The sequence below is a fragment of the Echiichthys vipera genome, assembly GCF_963691815.1.
Source record: "Echiichthys vipera genome assembly, chromosome: 16".
Lineage (NCBI taxonomy): Eukaryota > Metazoa > Chordata > Actinopteri > Perciformes > Trachinidae > Echiichthys > Echiichthys vipera.
The window spans coordinates 3474314-3499514 of record NC_139841.1 but is presented as its reverse complement, the minus strand read 5'-3'; the positions used below and the strand labels follow the sequence as shown (position 1 = coordinate 3499514).

Genomic DNA, 25201 nt, shown 5'->3' with positions numbered 1-25201 from the left:
AGTCACAAAGTCAGCCTACTATCACCTAAAGAATATATCAGGGATTAAAGGAATTATGTGTCAGCAGGACTTTAACTTCAGCAGGCTCGACTACTGTAACAGTGTCTTTACAGGTCTCCCTATAAAGTCCATCAGACAGCTGCAGTTAATCCAGAACGCTGCTGCTCAAGTCCTCACTATGACCCAAAAAAGTTGATCATATCACTCCTGTCCTCAGATCTTTACACTGGCTTCCTGTCTGTCAAATAATTGATTTCAAAATCCTTCTGTTAGTTTAAAAAGCACTGAATGGTTTAGGACCAAAATACATTTCAGATCTTCTGCTCAGCTTTGGACCATTCCGACCTCTCAGATCCTCTGGGACAGGTCTGCTCTGTGTCCCCAGAGTCAGGACTTAACCTGGGACGGGTCTGTTCTGTGTCCCCAGAGTCAGGACTAAACATGGGACAGGTCTGCTCTGTGTCCCCAGAGTCAGGACTAAACATGGGACAGGTCTGCTCTGTGTCCCCAGAGTCAGGACTAAACATGGGACAGGTCAGGTCTGGGACATGAAGAGGCAGATTTAAGTTTTTATGCACCGCGTTTAACTTCCAGAAAACTGCAAGTCTGCTGCAACTATTAGGCTCCGTTCACACTGCAGGTCTTAATGCACTATTCTGATTGTTTGTCTGTTCACATTACGTCTTTAAATGTGGCCTCTCTACAGGTTGCTGTTTGTACAGCTCAAGCTCCTGCACATGAGCAGTTGATCATTGATGACATCACGCAACAATGGTGTTTATGGAAGCCAACATGTCATTATCATCATGTATTACAGAACTTAATGGCTTAATGCTAAAACAGTGTGGCAGCAGCAGGCAAATTTGTGAGCGAGTGATATTAGGAAGAAGGAAGAGTCACTGTGAACTGCAGTGTGAACTGAGCCTTTGTTCTCATAATTTAATTCAAGACTGATTTCAGTAAACAAAATAATTTATTAACTGCTTGTACTGCACTGTAAAAACTGAAAATTCCTTTTCAGAAATGTCCTGATCTTTAATTATTTTATTTGAATGTCATTTTATATATTTAAATGTAATTTTATATGTTATTTATATGTAATGTTATGTATTTTTTCCCAATGCTTTTAATGTTTTATGTAAATCACTTTATTTTAATTAATTACCTTGTTGTTGAATTGTGCTATATAAATAAACTTGCCTTGTCTTGTGTAAAGCCTGTAGCTTCATAAACAAGAGGAAGCCAGACTCAAATTACTTCCAATGGTGCCTCAACAGCGTACCAATTAAAGGCACCCTCAACTTTAGCACATGTGATATTTTTTTAAATCAAATTGATGAGGAATAAGATGGATTTTATCTTGCTCAAGGGCATCATGGCAGTGCCCAGGAGGTGAACTGACACCTCTCCTGCAACCAGCTCACCTCTAAACTTGGTCTTTAAGTGCTACTTGGGGACTCCAAGCTTGAGTTGTTTTCCAGAGTCATTTGATTGTTACAAAGCAAAATGGCGATTGTTGTTAGTTGTCATGGTGACCACACACATCAGTAGAGCTGTAAAGTCTGTCAGCCCACGCTGGGAGAACAGCAAACTGATGCAGCTCAGGAGACAACCTCGAGGGAGGGTGTCGGAGAGACCGTCGACCCAGAGGCAGCGGGTCAGCAGGCTGGGTGACTCCAACGCTTTTTTAGTAACCACTGCAGCATGAAAGCACGTCGGAACCAGCAAGCCAGCCGCCAAACAGTAGATAGCTAGTTAGCTATGGGGTCATCCGTATGTTACCCAGGTCCTTTTTCCCCAAAGGGGTCCTGTGCTCCCTGGTCGCATAAGCCTTTGCCTTCACTGATTTAATTGAGCATTTTGTTAGGGTTAGGGGTTACGGTTAGGGTCAGGGTTAGGGGGTAGTGTTAGGGTCTATTTGCCAGGGAATTCGGCACTGATTGTGGAACAAATAACAGCGGGGAACATATGACCCGGGGAACATAGGAACGCTCCCCTAATTAGCTAGCTTGCTAACTCTGCCATGCCCCCGTACAACACCATTCACATAAAACTAGCTGAAAAAAGCTGTCACTCATCTGCCGATAGCAATGTGCTTTCCGCCACGGTGACCAGTTTGTGGATGAAGCATTAAGGCTGCATCCCAAATCCACCCCTTAGACCTTTCCCTTAGCCCTACCCCTTACCCCTTTCCCTTAGCCCTACCCCTTACCCCTAAGAAATGAGACATCCCTTGATTACCGTCGTGTCATCATCTCTTGCCGCTAGCAGACTGCTGCCTCACCAGACATGACAATTTCAGTCCTAAACAAACCAAAATGCCATCGTCTCAAGTCATTATTATGACTATTTCCTGGGCCCTCCTTCTCTTTGTACCCATGTCTGCCATCAACCAAAGACATGGAGAACATAGGACCCAGGGAACATAGGATGATCCCCAGCTAGCTACAGCCACCGTAACATTAGCATCGGCTACGACAACCTTAACATTAACATTATTGATTCAAAACTAACTTGACAATTAAAAACGGCTCAAACATTGTACATAACACATGACTGCCGTAATTATATATTAATTAAAACACTGAAAGTACTTACATTTGTGTGATTCTTTCGCCATGGTAAAAACTTGACACCGGCCTGCTTTTTAAAACAACTTTGATGCCTGGTAAGGCGGTGGATGCTGGGATATTACTCAAAGCCCTCCATTTCAAGTGTGGTCCTTCGGAATCTTTATTTGAAGGGCTACCTAGCCCTTCCTCTTGGCCCTACCCCTTAACCCAAATGAGAATTGGGACACAAATGTGAACGCGCAAAATTGGGACACACACATGAATGTGCAAAAACAAGGGGTAGGGCTAAGGGGAAGGGGTAAGGGTGGTAAGTCTGAAATGTGTCCCATTAAGTGGCTGGTTCCCCTAACTTTACTACTCCACTGCCAATTTAATTACTGCGGAATCTCATCTCTGCAACTTGCCCACATAAAAATGGCCGCTGCGTTGACCATTCTAGTAGGTTGATTTGAATTGTAATGTGCTTTCTATCCATTTTATTTCTATGGTCCTAGAAATGAGAGCCTCTCTCAGGTAGTCTGCTATCATTTTGAAGTGAAACTGGTCTGTGGAAACAGTATGTTTCTGAATGACACTGTGGGGTACTGCTATTCTGAAGTCACATTGGTCTTTGAGAATTGATTGATTAGTTATTTACACAATTGCCATTGCTTTTCCTCAGAAATACAATTTGAAGGCTGAATTCCTTAATATTATTATTAAATAATTATCCTTTTTGTTTTATTCACTTGTTTATGTATTTATAGACATACTAACTGAATGACAGATTTAATTATTGTTCACCGGAACGTAGCTTTTATTTTGAAGTGGTTCTAACACGCTTCTACCGTAATGCCTAGTATATATCCGTACCTCAAAACAACGTAGGAACTAGTTCGACCGTGTATTTGGAGGTGGGAGCTGCCTGACCGCAGTGCTCATTGGCTGTTACCGTGTCATCAGCCTGATTGTAGGTTTCATGAAGACAGGCGCGAACACAGCCTGTTATTTGGACTAGTTCAAGTTTGGGAGCAGTCTTGAAGTGAGGCGTGGTGTTTTTACGTTAAGATGCTAACTCTGGTGTTTACCAGCTTTTTAGCAGGACTACTGGCTCTACTTCTCTACCAGAGGATGAGTTATCCCTTCTTCTGGGCGGATTTGATACATTACCTGAAACTTCGGAGGTACACAAAGACGTTACAGGCTCGTATGCAGCAAGGAATCGTCACATACCTCGACTGTTTTCTCTTCCAGGCGAGGAAGAACCCGAACAAGCCCTTCATCATCTTCGAAGAGCAGACTCTGACATACCAGGACGTGGACAGGAGAAGTAACCAGTTCGCGAACGCGTTCAGGACGGAGGGCTCTTTGAAACAAGGGGACATTGTTGCCCTGTTGATGTTCAACGAGCCGGACTTTATTTGCGTGTGGTTGGGACTGTGTAAAGTGGGCTGTGAAGTGGCCTTCCTCAACGTCAACGTTAAAGCCCGAGCCCTGCTTCACTGCCTCCACGGCTGCGGGGCCAGGACGCTTGTTGTCGGCGCAGGTATTGCACGTTTCCCTTAGCGTTTGTTTCCCGGTAGCTGAGGCAAACTCTTTGAATGCTGCTCACCGTGCACCGGTTTATCACAACCACGGCCCTTTCTATCGACACTCCCACACTATTGAGAGTGGGTACCATTTCCACACACACAATAAGCTCGCACACACATTAGAAAGTGTGGCCGACGGCTCCAGCAGAGGCGGACAAAGACTCGGGTCATGAGAGGGGCCCCGGTATCTGGGCAGCTGCAGCACACGCTTCTGTTCTGGATACCTGCGCCTTATGGAAAACACAAATGTAGCCTATTTAAATATGCTGGTACTTTTGATTCAAGTGAATTATTAAGACAACTTTCATAGTTGAATTCAAATTCATAACAAGCATTTGCCAAACTACTTGTTTTTTCTTTTTAAAGGGAGACAACCCAGGTGAATAGTTTAAACATCATTAGATATCACCATGAAACTTCTCCAGTTGATTACTAACACTAAGGAATTGAATGAAGATGTCTGTGAATATATGCAATTTGTAAATCATCCAGGAAATATGTGCTGATTTTCACGAATGTTCAAAACAGAAATTTGAACATTGGATAAAGCCAGGTTTAAAATTCTGAAATTGCTGCTCTGAAATTTCTGAAAAAACAAGTTAATATGTGCTCTTTATCAACAACATTTATTTTGAAATATTGTTATTTTTATTGTTCAGAATGTGATAGAATATCAGCTGTGGCAATACCACTGCTTAACTAACATTTTTTTTGTTTTTTTTAAATAACCAAGGCAGCACCTTTTATTTTGTTAAAACACAGTGAGTAAAATTAGAGAACAGTAACCACTGTGTCAGAAGAGAAGATTTCAACAATGTTTTCTTCTCTAGGATTAAAAAATGAACAGGAAGTGTAGAGGCCACAGCTTTGAATGACTTCAGCACATCTGCTCCCACAGGACATCACTAGTTTCTCACACTGCTCTGGTTTGATCTTGGTCCATTCTGACTCAGTCTCTTCCACAGTTCACTAACTGCAGTGGATTTCTAAGGGTGCACTAACACTGTCCATCCGTACCGTGCCCCGTGCTTTAGGGTACTTGTCCCCCCCTCCCTCTCCCCCCGCGGTCCAGGACCGTTTGTACTCACACTATTGATTGACGTCATCACGATGCGTCGCTTTGTTTACAAATCTTTCCGTAGACTTCAGAGTTTTTGTGCGTCTTGTCGACTGTTTTTGAATATTTTCATCCAAACAAATCTGCAGTAAACACTCCACCTCTGCATCACACCAACGTGAACCTTTCGCTGCCACTGTTTTAAATGTCCGCGCATGGTCCGTCCTTTTTTCTATGTCCGAACAGGCGCACATAAAATGATGTCAGAACCACCGTAGGACTCGCGCTCGTACCCGTGCACACGTTCGTGCTCGTACATGTGCAGACATGCTTTACAAAAGCCCACCTCTCACCTTGCAGTTAAGGTGTTGCATGTTGGTGAAGGAGGTTCAAATAAACATTTGTATTCACCCTGCCATGTAGCTGTTCAAGAAGCCCAACTCCTGCTGCAGAAAACATCCCGCAAACCATTACATGACATTAAATTTCAGTTTATTTGGGTCTGATGGGAACCTTAATGTTTTGCATCGGACTGAGGAAGGACTGAACCCAAAGTGTGTAAAAAAAAAAAAAGTCAGTTTTTGGAGGAGAAGGTGTCAGAGTCCAGATCTAAACCCCATAGAGAACGTCTGGAAAATCTTCTGTAACAAAGTAATGTGTAAGAAACCCACTCCAGTTAGTGAACTGTGGAAGTGACAGAGTCAGAATGGACCAAGATCAAACCAGAGCAGTGTGAGAAACTAGTGATGTCCTGTGGGTGCAGATGTGCTGAAGTCATTCAAAGCTGTGGCCTCTACACTTCCTGTTCATTTTTTAATCCTAGAGAAGAAAACATGGTGGAAATCTTCCTGACACAGTGGTTACTATCTCATTATGATCACTGTTTTTTTTTTTTTTTACAAAATAAAGGTTTTTGTTGAGGTGCCTTGGTTATTTAAAAAAAACATGCCAGTACAGCAGTGGTCTAGACACAGCTGATATTCTATCAAATCAAATTCTCAATAATACAAATAAAGTATTTATGTTTTATTCTCTAATTTTGATCTTCTCCATTGTATGATTTCTTCATGATCGGTTCCACTGAAAGATGATGGATGATAAATGATCATATGGAATTATGGCCCAGCACTAATTGGCCCTTTTTGTCCCATTATTTTGACCCCGTTTGCTGGGTTTCTTGTCACATAAGATACATTGAAATGTCTAAATTAGTCATTTTATCTCAAGGATTCAAACACATATTCTTCACAATCACACTCAGAGCAGTGTACAGTGGCTTACCTACCATATCCACAGACTCTGCAGAGTAAAAAGTGTAATCAAAAGAGTAAACTACATAACATTCAAAGAGCAAATTCAGCCATCAAACATGAGATACGTACAGTGGCCCACAACGGCAAACAGGAAAACATTTCAACAAATTATAAAACTCATAAAACACAACGCCAAATAGGAACACATTTCAACAAATCATAAAACACAAAAGAAAATAGGAAAACAGAATGGCAAATCATAAAACAAGACATTCACTTCTTCCGGAAAAGGTGGGTCTATTTTTTTCAGAGGATGGACCCTCCTGATTGGACTGTCTGTCCTTTAACAGGAAGTACGGGTGAAAAACACAGAAAAGAGCCTATTTGTAAAACATGAGTATTTAAGATTTATTTTGATGCAGGGCATATATACGACATGATGGTTGCTATGTTGTCAACCAACCAAAACATCAGGATGAGTATATTGGACTAGCGACAGCAAAAACACTAGCTACGTTTTAAACACAACCTTTGCTGATGTACCTGCCACAGTCTGAAAGCCGAGTAGTTGCCCTGGTCCACACAGCTCTGTAAGGACGACACGTCTCACCTCATCCAGTTGGGAATAGTTTTTCCTTCTTTACAAACCTGATGCTCTCAAACATGACTTTTAAGTGCGTACACTTATCCTGATGTTGGAATTGGTTGACAACATATCAAATCTCCTGTCGTACGTATGTCCAGCATTTATGATTTACTGTCCGGTTTTCCTATTGGCCATTGTGTTTTATGATTTGTCATTTTGTTTTCCCATTTGCTAGTTTGTTTTCCTATTTGCCTTTATGTTTTATAATTTGTTGAAATGTTTTCCTATTTGCCGTTGTGATTTGCATTTCAGGGCCACCGTAGGTGAAATTTGTAGCAATATAAGATATAATTGTGCGAAATGAAAATATGGCAGTGGAGGAAGAAGTACTCACTAATACCATAAAATTGCAGTTTAAATAGTCCTCTATTAAATACATTTTACTTAAATCTCTTTTTCTACGGAAAATATTATCAGCAAAATGCACTCAATGTATTAAAAGAAAAAGTACTTGCTTTGCAGGACGCCCCTTTTACGCAGTTTTAATATTGTATATATCATAATAAGTTACTGTTACTCAGGTTATCTAGAGAATGCAGCTGTTGTAACATTGCTATCGGTACTATCTCTCCTTTATTGTACAGTAAAAGGTGAAAAAGTATTAGAAAAAATGAAAGGTAACACATTTGTGGTCAGGGCCTCCTATAGAAGTGTCCTAACATGAGAAGTGCTATCAGTCACACTGATAGTTGACAGGGAGAGAGCAAAGTACCCTGCCATGACTTCTCCCATCAATAAGCACACCCATGTAAGTGTTCATGGAAGGGGTCATGTTGAACACAGCCAGGACAGAGTCCGAGCTCAGCACGAAATAGCTCTACAATGTCTGGAGAGTGAAATCCACCGCTCTTTGTGTGTTTGTTGTGTTTGATGAAGCAGCAGTGACACGTCCCATTGTGTGTGTTTCTCCAGGTTTGGTGCCTTTGTTGGAGGAGGTGTCGTCTGATCTAAAGAAAGACCATATAGCTGTGTGGCTGGTGGATCACACATCACATTCTGAGCATTTTAGCACTTTACTAGATAAGGTGGAACACATGTCTGGAGAAACCCTAAATGACCTTCCTAAAGTTGACATCATGTCAAACTTTCTCTTCATTTTCACTTCAGGCACCACAGGTACTACATGAGCATTGTATCCTTCAGTTATTACATTAACTCCAGAGGGCCAGCCCTTTAGCAACTGATTGTTTAATCAGAATTGTATTTGTCACTTTCATATATGTAGTACCTAGATATAGATATAGATATATATGGCTGCATGTAGCGGGCAGCAGAGCAGTCCATTAGTTTAATGTATATATTTATATAATGTGTGAACATTGGTTTACATTTTCATTTAACAATGACAGTTTGTCAAAGTTATTTATATATACATATATATACAGTACATATTAAAATGGAAAACTGCAGGTTCAAACTGGCATTATGATTAAAAAAGAAAACTAATGGACTGCTCTGCTGCCCGCTGCATGCAGCCTTTTGGGCCGTAGATTTCACCACTCAACGCGACAGCAGAGGAATGATCGTGTGAAATTTCAACAATGGCGCTCATCAGCACCGCCACTGCAGAATGAAATTTAGAGAAACACTGACAGCAAAGTAGTGAAACGTCATTGGTTATGATCACTAATCACGGCAGCCCTAATAAATAAATATACACTATATGTATACAGTATATATATATACATGTATATATGCACCTTTAAGTCTACAGCACGTGGACGACTCCTTCAGGAACTGGTTCTGTTCTCTTCCAGGTCTCTCCAAGGCAGCCCGTGTAGGTCATTTTAAAGCCATACTGAGTATGGCATTCTTTCAAATGTGTGGAGCCACATCTGATGACATCATCTACATCACTCTTCCTCTTTACCACATGTCCGCTTCCCTGTTAGGGATTGGAGGATGCATAAACCTTGGTAAGAACATAGACAATTCCTGGAAGATTTTCCATTTATATTCAGTACATTCTAAGGTCCAGGGCAAATGCTGTGGGAAAGCAACATGTTGGCGGATATCCTCTTTATTGGCCTTTAAGGAATTCTCACTTCCTCACATAACAGGAGAAAAGGCTGAAACACAGCAGAGAAAAGGTCTCTCTACAGCTCTAGCTATAAGTAGTTTTTGTTGACATTGCTAGACATGTAGTATATATTGAAAATCTGAGGTTTTAGCACTATTTTGCTTCTCCTTTGAATCACAGGTGCAACGTGTGTGTTAAAAAAGAAGTTTTCTGCCAGTCAGTTTTGGAAGGACTGTGTCAAGCACAATGTGACGGTGGTACAGTACATAGGAGAGCTCTGTCGATACCTGTTCAACCATCCCACGGTAAGACTGACGACATTTAAACCAAACCATTTTCTTTATCCTCAATTCTAACGTTTGACTAGACGTTGACTTGAAGCTGGAGATACAGTAGCTGCCCCCTAGAGGCTACAGTGTCAATCACAGCTAATATTAATGATAATATGATCATATTGGATGGTACAAATCTATTTTGGGAGTGGAGGGGCTAAATGGTTGCTCATTCAACATGTCCTGGGGGGAATCCCCGCAATTATCATAAGTGTTGTTCCATTGGTCTGAAAAACAGAAATGAACTTGACCCTCAGAGGGCCGAGGGACCGATCCAACGATAATGGTCACTTCAGAAGTGTATGTCAACCACGGTGCAATTTGCAAGAAAGTACATCAATGGTTAGGTGGCTGTAATGTACATAACCACCGTCGAAGGAATATAAATGAATATAAATTGAACGGTCAACATACATGGGGTGTGTACTACTTCCATTATATACAAATGAAGCAGCTGCATGGTCAATGGATGCCGTGGGCGCCACATGGCTCAACTCTGTTTTTACACAGCTAAAAAGCAAATACAATCTGTTTAAAATAATTAAGACACATACATCATTGTACCAGAGTGCAATGTGAGGCAGCACAGCTTCCAAACCTGCAGAACAACTGCATTATCATTTTGCAAGAAGCAGCCACGCGTTACTGACAGTCTGTGTAGCAGGTTAAGAACCCTGCTGCATCCCGTCTACGTACTCTATGCGTCTGTTCCCCGTGTATTTTGGCTGTTAGCCTACTCCAGTTCAAAACACTTCACTGTCTGACATGCATTTCACTTTCAGTTTTCCTACACATCTTACAGGTGAGTATAGGTAGGCTTACATGTGTTTAAGTTCACTCGCCTCATTAACTGATCATTTCTTAAGAAAGTCTTATTGATCGTGTATTTTATAGAGTAGTAAGTAATAAAGCTGTCATTATTTACATAGATTGTTGTGCTGTTCAGCTTGTGTGATTTCCTTATTCCCAACATTATTATACCCATTATGACACACAAAATTATATTTTGTAAGGTATCCCAAACAGGAATTTCTAATAAGATTGATGTTGCAGCTAATAACCAAGTGCTGCTGTATTGCTATTTTCTGCAGAAGACTCCTTCGCCTCATTAAGATGACTCTGCAGGCCTTATAACCCCCCCCCCCTCCCTTTTGTTTGATTAAATTAAGTCAAATTACGCCAAATGAAAAAGTAAACTAATCAGTGGTGTTAGCGTGTGTGATGAATGAGAGGACCATATGTGTGTGTTTCATGGGGTCAACCTTTCACCAATTGGTTGATCAGAGATTGACTCTTACACTAACTGCTGACTGGCCTATTAGTAGATGTCAAGAGACTTGTTGAGAGTCCAGTTTTCACTTTTACAGGCTCCTCGCAGTTTCCCACTGCTTCCAGTCAGTGTGCAAAGTGAGACTAAACACGTCCCAGACCCATCTCTGTACAGGACACACAGAAACTCATGTGAAAACATCTTCTCCTATGACTCTGGATGAGCCTGTACATGATCTCCCAAAGGTAGACCTGTTCCTTGAAAAAATGAAATGCTGTTTCTAAATCCAAGTCTTCTCCTGCCTCCAGGTTCCAGAGGAGAGATCCCACAGAGTTCGACTGGCAGCAGGAAGTGGTCTCAGATCAGATGTTTGGAAGGGGTTTGTCAAACGTTTTGGTAGAATCAAGATCAGAGAGGGTTACGGCTTGACTGAGGCCAGCATCGGCTTCCTCAACTACACCGATGAGGTCGGACCAATTGGGAGGGCAAGCTTTTTCAACAAGGTCAGGATACCAAACTGTTTTTAATTATGTCTCGTGCTTTTGGAGCATCATTTGGATTACTGCTTTATCATATTGAAAACATCTCTTCCCCGGCCCAAGAAGGTCAGCTGACTGTAAAAGTCATACTTCCTAGGCGGGGAGTTCTAACGAAAATGTTCTATTTCTTGCATTGTGGGAAATCCATAGACTATGAAAATTGGACGTAGCATACCCGACCGGGGTCCGTTCTCTTAACTTGATCCAATCTTCCTCGACTACGGTAATCGCCATCTTGTCAGACAGATACCACCTCATTTCCTCTGACCAAAAAAGGGCATGTATGTGATGTTGGGGGGAGGGAGATACGTCCATCTGGATGACGTTTACCTCCGTTTAAGTGAGGGCCAGAGGCTAGCTTTCAGTCAAGAGGCCCCACCCCTTATTATTCATAAACTTTAACCTCCAATAAAATAAAAACTAGTCTGGTACAAGAAAAAATTCACCCCCCTCACTCTTGTCAAGGAGATATGAACTAAACATACTGACTAGAATGTTTTTTTGTACCAGGCCTTAAACAGGTTTAATGATGCTGGGAAACGGCCTGTTTAACATGGGGGTCAATGAGAAACTGCTCTGTTATGAAACCTGCCCCTAGTGGACACTCAGAGAGCTGCCGTTTTTGGCACTTCCTGATTGGATCAACCAGGAAGTCGCTGTGGTGGGGGCTTGGGGAAATCCAGTGTTTTTGGAGCTAGACCCATACTAGGGACTCAAATTTGGATTACCTCAGTTGAAGATAATAAAGCCACTTGAAATGCTGTGATGTTGTGATTACAAAAGGTCCATCACCTACATACTTAAATGTATAAAATATCTCCAGGGGCACCTGGAGGTTCAGTGGTTAGTGGTTGGGCGGCCCATATATAGAAGCCAGACGTCTTCTCGATGCAGCGGCCATGTTCAATTCCCACCTGGGGCCCTTTGCTGCATGTCACTCTTTGAAAGCTGTCCCTAACAAATAAATGCATGAAAAGGCCAAATAAATACATTTAAATAAATAAATAATATGGAAGCCACAAAGCATCTCTCAGTATCATCTATAACATCTTTCCCAGTTCATTATCTATAGAGCAGTTACACACGTAGCACCTGTTTATAAATTACGTTTTAGCACTCTAGTTTTTGGATTTGGGAGAGACTTGTTCATGTGTACTAATATTTTGATGGATGGATGATAAGTAACAGTAAGTATAAGTGTTTTATTTTGCAAAAAGGTAGTACATGTATCTCCAAATCAAAATGTAGACTTTGACTAATAAATATCTAAAACATAAAATGTATACAATATATACTGAGGCAGCAGTGCATCGTGCAGTCTAAGGAATATGGCTGCAGTCAGATTTAGGTCTCTGTTGATCGTTGTGGTGCCTACTGCCGTGGTCCTGCATGATGCTTCCTGCTCCTATTATCAGTAGTACTCATATAAACTATCATTAGTCTTATAAATTATAAAATTTGTAGCCATAAAAACATCATCAATGTGTGTATGCCTTACTGTATCACAGCTGTTTTTACCACTACTCATCATTGATCATGTTTGCCACCATAATTATTATCATTGTCATATTCACCTTATATATATCACCTTAACTGTGCTTGTTTCTACTATTCTACTATATTAACTGCCATAACATATAAGTCATAATCACATTACTATAGATATTATTATAGTTACTGTTTTTTTGGTTGCTTGCATCTCTGGAAGTGTGTCTGTCTGTTTGTCTTTGTGTCTCTCCTTTTCTTCGTCCCCAACCGGTGCAGACAGAGGTCCGTCTTCCATAGAGCTGGGTCTGTTCTGGTTCGGTTCTCATGAGGGAATTGTTGGGTCTCTGTAAATCATGAATAAGTCATAGAGTGTGGTCTGTACCTACTCTGTAAAGTGTCCTAAGATAACTTTTGTTATGATTTGGCACTGTAAATAAAATTGAATTGAATTGACTGTATGCTATTTAACAATGATCTAGTGAAGTCTAGAAACTATTAGTCAGACAGTGGCTCATCAAGTCACAACTCTTGTTTTTCAGCTGTCTATGCCCTTTGAGCTCCTGAGATATGACCCACAAACATACGAGCCAGTCCGAACAGACTCTGGAAGATGCATACAAGCACAAATAGGTAAATGAATCAGATACCCAGTCTCTTTAACATTAATGTCTGGAGTACATAGCTGTATGTACAGAGGAAGAGCCCATGTGTGTCCACTAAATGTACTTCCTGTTTCTATGCACAGGAGAGGCAGGGATCCTGGTAGCTCCTCTGACCGCTATAAACCAGTTCTTGGGCTATGCTGGGAACCAGGTCCAGTCTGAGAAGAAGCTGCTCAGGGATGTGTTTAAAGCTGGGGATGTGTATTTCAACACTGGAGACCTCCTGCTCCACGATCATAGGGACTTTCTTCACTTCCGTGACCGTATCGGGGACACCTTCAGGTACTGTGACTGTGTGTATCATTTAAAACTGTGCTAATGAAACCTTGCTAAGGTATTTGTATTTCATTTGGCAGGTTTGTTGAAAATGAGGATACAATGAAATTAAAATGTTTTGTCGGTGTCATATTGAATAGAAACCCTTTACCAATGTTGTATAATAAGCTTAGTTAGCAGCCTACATACTGTCTCCACCTGACATAGGAGGTGCTGGTCTACCGCTGCCCTGCTCAGGTAAAATTACTGTTTTTTTCAATGGAGTCTGTGGCTTTAAAGAGAGCATAGAGAACTTGCTAAACATGCTAAAGAGGCCCTAGTAAACTAGGTTTTAGGTCATATTTGTATTTTTCTGGTCAGCTACAGTATGGTTTGATTTTCAAAAAAACACACAAACCCAAAAAGCCCAGTGTGCTCTGATTGGTCAGCTGGTCTGCTCTGCTGTGATTGTCAACCGTTTAGGCTGCGTGTCGGAAATGTTACGCCCCTTACCATATACGGAATCAGTTACCTCTGAAAACACTGTCTATATAGAAGCTAGCCATGCAACATGCTAACATTAGCTTTATCAGGCTAACCCCCAAAATAAAAACAAAAACAGCATTAAGTGGCCAAAGTGTGAAGTTTAAAAAATCCTCAAAACTAAAGTTAATCCACTGGGTCTCCAGCTCCTCTGATGGTGGGAGTACATGACTGCTATTCTGTTGGTTCTTGCAGCTGACAACAGAGCAGATAGCTGACAGGTCCCGGTGGCTAACCGCTAGTCTCTGCGCAGGTCCGCACCGCTCTGTTTGAGGGCATGCCTAACTAGCAGGAAGGCACAGCCAGGCATTCTAGGGAACGAATGAGGTACTACATTCATGGTAGTAAATACAAAAATGCATGAGCGTTTCAGCCAGGTAAAGACAAGTACTGTCTGAGGGAGGCACAACCGTATGGAAAACAGCCTTTGGTGTGGAATATCTTTTTTCCTATACTATATAACATAAGGACAGGAAAACCCAAAAAGGCATAATAGGGACTCTTAAAAAAGGGTGGCAAGGTAAAGCTGGGAAAATAATCAAAAGTAAAATAAAAGTCAATTAAAAGTAGAGCGTACAGTTCAACTGATATTAATGTTTTTTAGGTGTTTAAAAATCTGTTTAGGTGCTGCCCCCATCCAGCAGTACGTTGCTGTCTGCTTCTCTAAACTGGAGGCATTACGACTGCCATCTACTGTAGGTAACACACTACATGGACCTACTACGTACTACCTACTACCTCATACAGCCACACTACAAATATGAACTACCTCTTTAAAGGCTGTGTGAGTCCAGTAAATCAGCACGCTGCATGCTATGCGCCATGCCACCATTCCACTGAAAAACAAAGCATATTTAGCCAGACAGGCATGCCGCCACTCACCTCTCCACCTTGGTGTGCAGACTGTGTATTCCTGTAACAAACAATATCCACCCTTTATTGAAGTAAAGGAGACAGCTCCCTTATCCCTAGTTGGCACTTGCCCTGTTAATGCTATCGTGGCTGTTTCATGCTCAGAAGCAGCTCCCTCCCAGGCTATAGATTCCTGGGGCAAACTGGTGCTAGACCAAAGGCTCTGGCTGGTAAGCTCTACCCTCCAGTGAATGGAGCCCTGAGCCCCTGTCCATAAGAAAAAACACAGCAAGAAGAGTACCTGTTCCATCTTCTCCTCCCAGGACATCCAGCTGGCCAACAGATTTAACACCTCCGCTAAGGGAAGGCCTCCAGTCTCCTTCATCTATGGACACCACAGGGCTAACAGTTGGACCAGCTCTCCAAAGGAACCCTGGGGTGTTGGTTACTCCAGCATTTCCAGCTACACATCCCACTCTGCCCACGCCATCCCACTACCATCATAAAAGACTCCATAGTCGGGAATGTCAGGATGAGGACTCATCAATTTTATTAAATCTTAAAGTTATGCATAATTATGAGCTGACTGCTGAGCTCCACCCATACTTTTGGCTGTGTTGAGAGTGGAGAAACTTCTGGAAGGACCATCACTGCAGCACTCCCCCGATCTGGACTTCATGGCAAAATGGCCACATGGAAACTTCTCCTCAGTGAAAGACACCTGAAGGACTTTCAGACTGTGAGAAACAAGGTTCTCTGGTCTGAAACAGTGTTAAGGAGTTTGGCCTCAGTAAATGTGGAGCGTCTTGGTGGCCAAATGATTGCAGCACACGCCACATCACCACATCACCACATCACCACATCAACGTCTCCAGTTCAGATCCCGACAGGGACCTTTGTTGCATGACATACAACCCCCCGCTCTCCCTGTCTGCCTCTTCATTGTCAACTATCCAATAATTGCGAAATTGCAAAAAACAAAAGTTAAAATCAATATTTCAAGTGTGATGGAAGGACAATGTGAAGAGTCACTCATAGTGAGGATCGAACAAAGAATTGCTGCTTTACAGAGCTTTATAGTGAGTTTCAGCTCAATCTCACTGTTTTGGTTGACTCAGCACTTTCATAGTGTTGTTTGCAGCAGCAGCAGCAGCAGCAAGCTGATTTCAGAGAAAAAACTGCTCAGCAGCAAACAGCACAGACACTGTTAGAGACTAGCTGGGGAACATAGAGGAGCATTTAGAAGCCAAAGATGAGCAGATATTTCCCTCAGGAGATGGTAGAGACAAATACGGAGAGGAAGTGAAATTAATAGAATGACAGTGTTGCTACATAACTGCTGGATGTGTAAATAAGCAACTGTTTAGTTCACCAACTTTATTCTGCCACAAAAATCTGTTAATGCAGGTGTAACTTTGTATAACCTGGTGCCCTACAGGTGGAAAGGAGAGAATGTGTCCACCACAGAGGTGTCAGAGGTCTTAGGTCTTCTGGATTTCATCCAGGAGGTCAACATCTACGGAGTCACCGTGCCAGGTCTGTGGAATCTAGTGTTACACTGTGATTACTAATACTGCCTTATCTACAGAATCACAATCAATGTATTGACCAAGTATGTATTGCTACTATGTACAAAACATCACCCCAGCACGACCAAATGGAGCACAGCCAATGCAAGGTCGGGGACGGGCCTGTGGGGCCAGCCACCAGTGAGACAATGACCAGGTTGAGCCAGATGTGGTGCTACTTGGTCCCAAGGTCACATTTCCCGACTCTAGCTTCAGATACAGACAATTTAAATAGACGACATACTTTTTACTTGGTCCACACTCTATCCTTGGTATTATACACCAGCAAAAGTCAAAGTGTGGTCCATGGCACTCTGCCAGGGGGTCTGTGAAAAGTTTTCAGATTCTTTTACTTAAAGTCCCTTCCACTCAAAAACATATTTTCTTCTTGTTCTTCTGTTGGAGTTTGATATCATCAAAAGAAAATCCAAATACTTCCAGAACCAGCAGTGCCTTCTACTTCGCAATTCTGAAATTTGCTGTTGTTCATTCAGCATGGCTTTTTCAGTAATTGACTTTTTCCAATTTGTGTATGCAGGGTATGAAGGTCGGGCAGGTATGGCTGCGATCGTCTTAAAGCAGGGTCAAAAATTAAATGGAACAAAACTCTACAACCATTTAGTAAACAGCCTCCCTGCATATGCCTGGCCGTGGTTTCTCAGAATACAGGTAAGTCATGCAGGTGTTCACTACCTGCCCTATGAAGTGTTTTACAGTGTGAAGTGATGTTGGTGATTTGTATCCCCGCCTGTGTTCTCAGCCCGCTCTGGATGTGACTGAGACCTTCAAGCAGCAGAAGGTGAAGCTGGTCCAGGAGGGTTTTAATCCACACGTCACCCAGGATCTTCTGTGCTTCTTAGATGTCTCTCAGAAGGACTATGTTCCCCTGACTGTTTGTCTGTATCATGACATTGTGTCTGGAAAGATCCATTTATAACCATTTTGGTCCAAGTGAATTCAAGAGTGCAGATAGTCATTCACCGAACATGGAGAGGTCAGTGAACATAATCCATGTTTGGCCACATTTCCATTTGTCAGGACTTATAACCCTGGTTTGGGAGCATGTTCATGAAAACAAAGCTGTGTCTACGCCTTCTCACAGTGTTCATACCTATTTTCAATGATTCAACCATGACAAATCACGACTTAGCAGAAGCCTTTCAGAAGTGCTGAAAACAAGTGACTTTGTTTAGTATATTTTTGTCTAAATGATGAAAGAGAATTTAAATGCTCATCAATCGACCAAACTTGCATAAGAAGATTCTAACCTAGTTACTTACTCACTGAATTTTCTAAAACTTTGAGAGCAGCGGTAAACCCACTCCCACGAAATGTTTTGTCTGTCCTTTTATTGGAGACAGCTGTACAGTAATCATTCTGGGCATGGCCATTATTCAAATCACTTTTTTTGTATATATATCTTTTTTATGTTCAAACTTTTATTTGAGAAATGATGCTATTTAACCTTTCCACTGCCTGGGGGAATTGTGTTTTCTTAGAAGAACGGGATGGATGAATACTTCTTAAGTTTAATGTGGCTTAAGTATAAATTACACCTAGGTGTAAACAAATAACAGAATTAAAAATGTTATGTAGTGTTATATCAGTGCTCTTAAGTTAAAATTGTATTATTATTATTATTACTTATTAATATAAAACTCACAACTTTGTAACTTTGTAAAGACAATTATACACTCCAACCTGGTGGAAATTCAGTATTAAGTTTATTTTTCCTTTTCTTTTTTGGCATGGGAATGTTTCATATTTTAACACTATTGAAAATACCTTTTAATGTTGAACTGCAGTTTTTGTGATGAATTCACAAGCTCTGGATTGATCCTGTCTGGTCAGGTTACAGTAACCCTCAGACCTGCTCTGTATTCCACTAGTGACATGTACAATAATGTCTGGCCTGGTGGAAAATTATTCAGTCTGTCCACTGAAATTTGACCTGGACACGTTGGTAATATTCAGTTGAATTTTAATATTGCTGTATATTTGTTGATAGAACAGTAAAAACCGATACCTACTGTAAATGTGATCCCTATCAAATAGATATTTTCCTATGTATGTACATTTTATGTGTTAATGGATATATGAATGGCTGTAATGTATGAATTTCAAATTTTGACAAAAAATAAACTTCTGATTCATGGTTCATTTTAGGTCTTCTGTTTAATAATAATCCACAATATTACAATAGAATATTAATGATGCTATTTTGCTTCCTTAACGAGCCTTCATTCAGACTAGTGGAAAGAACCAATCCAAAATACACAGTTAGGTGTTTATTTTACTACGCTTTGCCTCTGTGTAGATTCACCAAAGGTTACCATTTAGATAATGCCTCATTTAAACAAAATAACATTTGGGAAAACTTGTAATTCAAAAACATAGTAATTGTCTTAGCGTAAGTAATCAGTTGGGAGAGTTTCATGGTGAAATCTATTAGCACACAGGACCAGTCCCAGCCTGGTCAGATGCGTACATGAACTGATGAAGCCTCTTGGATGAGAGGTGAAACGTCTTCCTAGACAAACAACCAGTCCAGTTGTTTTTGACTGAAATTGCTTTGAGGATAACGATGACCTGGACGAATGAGAACATTCACAGGCTTATTAGCACACTGTTTTCACCCTCACAAACTGTCCTTACTTATGACATGGTCTCATTGAAGTGGCTATAATGTGGTTTATTGTGGGGGGAACTATCACAGGCCAAGTGTATGGATGTAATTTGTTGAATTAAAAGGACATTGAATGTCTAACACTGAATATTTATGCATTGAAAATATGTTTCTGAACATTTTGACTCTGAATTTAACTTTATTTTTCAATGTTCACAAATTCAAGGTTAAAGAATTCAACGTTACAAAATTCAGTGTAAAAAATACCAATAAACCAAATTCAGATGCAGAATACAATGTATACAATTCAATGTTATAAATTAAAAGGTAAGAAATTCAACAGATTTTAAATTCAGCTGCAAAATTCAGTATATACTGTAAAATTCAGTGTAAACATCCGGGGAACCAAGGAAGAGTAATTACTCATAGAGCCATTATAAGCAGTGCCCGGCCCGGTTGGCACAGGTTCGACTCCGATCTGAGTCGCTGGCAGAATAGTAAAAAGACAGAATTTTACAGACTCCTTGAAGGGCAGGGGCGAAAAAAAGGGGGAAAAAAGGGCACACAGCGCATCCTCGCCACTGAAGAGGGCACTTTACCACGCATTTTGGCTTCCAAAAGGGTACTTTAGCACATGTTTTGGCTCCTAGAGAGTACTTTACCACGCATTTTGGCTTCCAAAAGGGCACTTTAGCACATGTTTTGGCTCCTAGAGGGCACTTTACCACGCATTTTGGCTTTGAAGAGGGCACTTTAGCACACGTTTTGGCTCCTAGAGAGTACTTTAGCACAGTTATAGCTTCGAAGAGGTCAATTAAGCGCACGTTTTGGCTCCTAGAAAGTACTTAACCACGCATTTTGGCTTCGAAGAGGGCGATTTAGCACACATTTTGGCTCCTAGAGAGTACTTTACCACACATTTTGGCTTTGAAAAGGGCACTTTAGCACATGTTTTGGTTCCTAGAGGGCACTTTAGCACATGTTTTGGTTCGTAGAGGGCACTTTACCACGCATTTTGGCTTTGAAGAGGGCACTTTAGCACACGTTTTGGCTCCTACAGAGTACTTTACCACGCATTTTGGCTTCGAAGAGGGAACTTTAGCACACGTTTTGGCTCCTAGAGAGTACTTTAGCACATGTTTTGGCTCCTAGAGGGCACTTAAGCGCACGTTTTGGCTCCTAGAGAGTACTTTACCACGCATTTTGGCTTTGAAGAGGGCACTTTATCACACGTTTTGGCTCCTAGAGAGTACTTTAGCACACTTTTTCGCTTCTAGAGGGCACTTTAGCACACGTTTCGGCTCCTAGAGAGTACTTTACCACGCATTTTGGCTTCGAAGAGGGCACTTAAACACACGTTTTGGCTCCTAGAGACTACTTTTGCACACGTTTTGGCTTCTAGAGGGCACTTTAGCACACGTTTTGGCTTCTAGAGGACACTTTTGCAGAAGTTTTGGGTTCCGAGAGAGTACTTTAGCACACGTTTTGGCTCCTAGAGGACACTTTTGCACATGTTTTGGTTCCTAGAGGACACTTTAGCACACATTTTGGCTTCTAGAGGGATCTTTAGCACTCATTTTGATTTCTGAAGGACACTATCACACGTTTTGGCTCCTAGAGAGTACTTTACTACGCATTTTGGCTTCGAAGAGGGCAAATTAGCGCACGTCTTGGCTCCTAGAGAGTAATTTAGCACATGTTTTGGCTCCTAGAGAGTACTTTAGCACATTTTTTTGCTTCTAGAGGGCACTTTAGCACACGTTTTTGCTCCTAGAGAGTACTTTAGCACGCATTTTGGCTTCGAAGAGGGCAATTTAGCGCACGTTTTCGCTACTAGAGAGTACTTTACCACGCATTTTGGCCTTCGAAGAGGGCAATTTATCTTACGTTTTGGCTTTGAAGCATACTTTAGCACGTATTTTGGCTTCGAAGAGGGCACTATAGCACACGTTTTGGCTTCTAGAGAGTACTTTAGCACACGTTTTGGCTTCGAGGAGGGCATTGTGGCGCACGTTTTGGCTCCTAGAGAGTACTTTAACACGCATTTTGGCTTCAAAAAGGGGACTTTAGCACATGTTTTGGTTCCTAGAGGGCACTTTACCACGCATTTTGGCTTTGAAGAGGGCACTTTAGCACACGTTTTGGCTCCTAGAGAGTACTTTAGCACACATTTTGGTTTCTAGAGGGCACTTTAGCACACGTTTTGGCTCCTAGAGAGTACTTTAGCACGCATTTTGGCTTTGAAGAGGGCACTTAAGCACATGTTTTGGCTCCTAGACACTACTTTTGCACACGTTTTGGCTCCTAGAGAGTACTTTAGCACGCATTTTGGCTTCGAAGAGGGCAATTTAGCGCAGATTTTCGCTACTAGAGAGTACTTTACCACGCATTTTGGCTTCGAAGAGGGCAATTTATCGCACGTTTTGGCTTCAAAGAGTACTTTAGCACGCATTTTGGCTTCGAAGAGGGCACTTTAGCAGACGTTTTTTGATTTCTAAAGGACACTAGCACACGTTTTGGCTCCTAGAGAGTACTTTACCACGTATTTTGGCTTCTAAGAGGGCACTATAGCACACGTTTCGGCTCCTAGAGAGTACTTTAGCACACTTTTTGGTTTCTAGAGGGCACTTTAGCACATGTTTTGGCTCCTAGAGAGTACTTTATCACATGTTTTGGCTCCTAGAGGACACTTAAACACACGCTTTGGCTCCCAGAGGACACTTTAACACGTTTTGGCTCCTAGAGAGTACTTTAGCAAACTTTTTGGCTTCTAGAGGACACTTTTGCACAAGTTTTGGTTCCTAGAGAGTATTTTAGCACACGTTTTGGCTCCTAGAGGACACTTCTGCACACGTTTTGGCTCCTAGAGGACACTTTAGCACACATTTTGGCTTCTAGAGGGCACTTTAATACTCGTTTTGGCTTCTAGAGGACACTAGCACACGTTTTGGCTTCTAGAGAGTACTTTAGCACACGTTTTTATGATTTCTAGAGTACACTAGCACACGTTTTGGCTTCTAGAGAGTACTTTACCACGCATTTTGGCTTTGAAGAGGGCAATTTAGCACACGTTTTGGCTCCTAGAGAGTACTTTACCACGCACTTTGGCTTCAAAAAGGGCACTTTAGTACATGCTTTGGTTCCTAGAGGGCAATTTACCACGCATTTTGGCTTTGAAGAGGGCACTTTAGCACATGTTTTGGCTCCTAGAGAGTACTTTAGAACACTTTTTGGCTTCAAAGAGGGCAATTTAGCGCACGTTTTGGCTCCTAGAGAGTACTTTACCAGGCATTTTGGCTTCGAAGAGTGCACTTAAGCACACGTTTTGGCTCCTAGAGACTACTTTTGCACACTTTTTGGCTTCTAGAGGGCACTTTAGCACACGTTTTGGCTCCTAGAGAGTACTTTAGCACACTTTTTCGCTTCTAGAGGAAACTTTTGCACAAGTTTTGGTTCCGAGAGAGTACTCTAGCACACGTTTTGGTTCCTAGAGGACACTTTTGCACACGTTTTGGCTCCTAGAGGACACTTTAGCACACATTTTGGCTTCTAGAGGGCACTTTAGCACTTGTTTTGATTTCTGAAGGACACTATCACACGTTTTGGCTCCTAGAGAGTACTTTACCACGCATTTTTGCTTTGAAGAGGGCAAATTAGCACTCGTTTTGGCTTCTAGAAGACACTAGCACACGTTTTGGCTTCTAGAGAGTACTTTAGCACACGTTTTTATGATTTCTAGAGTACACTAGCACACGTTTTGGCTTCTAGAGAGTACTTTACCACGCATTTTGGCTTTGAAGAGGGCAATTTAGCGCACGTTTTGGCTCCTAGAGAGTACTTTAGCACACGTTTTGGCTTTGAAGAGGGCACTTTAGCACACGTTTTGGCTCCTAGAGAGTACTTTAGCACTCTTTTTCGCTTCTAGAGGGCACTTTGGCACACGTTTTGGCTCCTAGAGAGTACTTTACCACGCATTTTGGCTTCGAAGAGGGCACTTAAGCACACGTTTTGGCTCCTAGAGACTACTTTTGCACACGTTTTGGCTCCTAGAGAGTACTTTAGCACTCATTTTGGCTTCGAAGAGGGCAATTTAGCGCACATTTTCGCTACTAGAGAGTACTTTACCACGCATTTTGGCTTTTGCACACTTTTTGGCTTCAAAGAGGGCACTTTAGAGCACGTTTTGGCTCCTAGAGAGTACTTTACCACTCATTTTGGCTTTGAAGAGGGCACTTAAGCACACGTTTTGGCTCCTAGAGGACACTTTAGCACACATTTTGGCTTCTAGAGGGCACTTTAGCACTTGTTTTGATTTCTGAAGGACACTATCACACGTTTTGGCTCCTAGAGAGTACTTTACCACGCATTTTTGCTTTGAAGAGGGCAAATTAGCACTCGTTTTGGCTTCTAGAAGACACTAGCACACGTTTTGGCTTCTAGAGAGTACTTTAGCACACGTTTTTATGATTTCTAGAGTACACTAGCACACGTTTTGGCTTCTAGAGAGTACTTTACCACGCATTTTGGCTTTAAAGAGGGCAATTTAGCGCACGTTTTGGCTCCTAGAGAGTACTTTAGCACACGTTTTGGCTTTGAAGAGGGCACTTTAGCACACGTTTTGGCTCCTAGAGAGTACTTTAGCACTCTTTTTCGCTTCTAGAGGGCACTTTGGCACACGTTTTGGCTCCTAGAGAGTACTTTACCACGCATTTTGGCTTCGAAGAGGGCACTTAAGCACACGTTTTGGCTCCTAGAGACTACTTTTGCACACGTTTTGGCTCCTAGAGAGTACTTTAGCACTCATTTTGGCTTCGAAGAGGGCAATTTAGCGCACATTTTCGCTACTAGAGAGTACTTTACCACGCATTTTGGCTTTTGCACACTTTTTGGCTTCAAAGAGGGCACTTTAGAGCACGTTTTGGCTCCTAGAGAGTACTTTACCACTCATTTTGGCTTTGAAGAGGGCACTTAAGCACACGTTTTGGCTCCTAGAGGACACTTTAGCACACATTTTGGCTTCTAGAGGGCACTTTAGCACTCGTTTTGATTTCTGAAGGACACTATCACACGTTTTGGCTCCTAGAGAGTACTTTACCACGCATTTTGGCTTTGAAGAGGGCAAATTAGCACTCGTTTTGGCTTCTAGAAGACACTAGCACACGTTTTGGCTTCTAGAGAGTACTTTAGCACAAGTTTTTATGATTTCTAGAGTACACTAGCACACGTTTTGGCTTCTAGAGAGTACTTTACCACGCATTTTGGCTTTGAAGAGGGCAATTTAGCGCACGTTTTGGCTCCTAGAGAGCACTTTAGCACACGTTTTGGCTTTGAAGAGGGCACTTTAGCACACGTTTTGGCTCCTAGAGAGTACTTTAGCACTCTTTTTCGCTTTTAGAGGGCACTTTGGCACACGTTTTGGCTCCTAGAGAGAACTTTACCACGCATTTTGGCTTCGAAGAGGGCACTTAAGCACACGTTTTGGCTCCTAGAGACTACTTTTGCACACGTTTTGGCTCCTAGAGAGTACTTTAGCACTCATTTTGGCTTCGAAGAGGGCAATTTAGCGCACATTTTCGCTACTAGAGAGTACTTTACCACGCATTTTGGCTTTTGCACACTTTTTGGCTTCAAAGAGGGCACTTTAGAGCACGTTGTGGCTCCTAGAGAGTACTTTACCACTCATTTTGGCTTTGAAGAGGGCACTTAAGCACACGTTTTGGCTCCTAGAGACTACTTTTGCACACGTTTTGGCTCCTAGAGAGTACTTTAGCGCGCATTTTGGCTTCGAAGAGGGCAATTTATCGCAAGTTTTGGCTTCGAAGAGTACTTAGGCACGCATTTTGGCTTCGAAGAGTGCACTTTAGCACACGTTTTTTGATTTCTAGAGGACACAAGCACACGTTTTAGCTCCTAGAGAGTACTTTACCACGCATTTTGGCTTCCAGG

General features: G+C 41.8%; 1 protein-coding gene across 1 annotated transcript; it reads left to right on the top strand.

Annotated features, from left to right (window-relative positions):
* The first annotated feature begins 3505 nt into the window (after positions 1–3505).
* Positions 3506–18695, top strand: LOC310958506 (long-chain fatty acid transport protein 6). Its single transcript, XM_083929480.1, has 10 exons — positions 3506–4098; positions 8013–8216; positions 8858–9016; positions 9301–9425; positions 11031–11225; positions 13289–13379; positions 13495–13693; positions 16500–16597; positions 17168–17298; positions 17390–18695. Exons 1-10 carry the CDS (start codon positions 3621–3623, stop codon positions 17564–17566), a joined length of 1857 nt encoding a protein of 618 aa, XP_083785606.1. The 5' UTR covers positions 3506–3620; the 3' UTR covers positions 17567–18695.
* Positions 18696–25201: the final 6506 nt, after the last annotated feature.

Coding starts and splice junctions, on each gene's coding strand:
- LOC310958506 (XM_083929480.1), top strand. CDS start 3,621: ATGCTAACTCTGGTGTTTACCAGCTTTTTAGCAGGACTACTGGCTCTA. Junction 9,426..11,030: donor ACCTGTTCAACCATCCCACG/GTAAGACTGACG, acceptor TCCTGCCTCCAG/GTTCCAGAGGAGAGATCCCA. Junction 16,598..17,167: donor CTACGGAGTCACCGTGCCAG/GTCTGTGGAATC, acceptor TTGTGTATGCAG/GGTATGAAGGTCGGGCAGGT.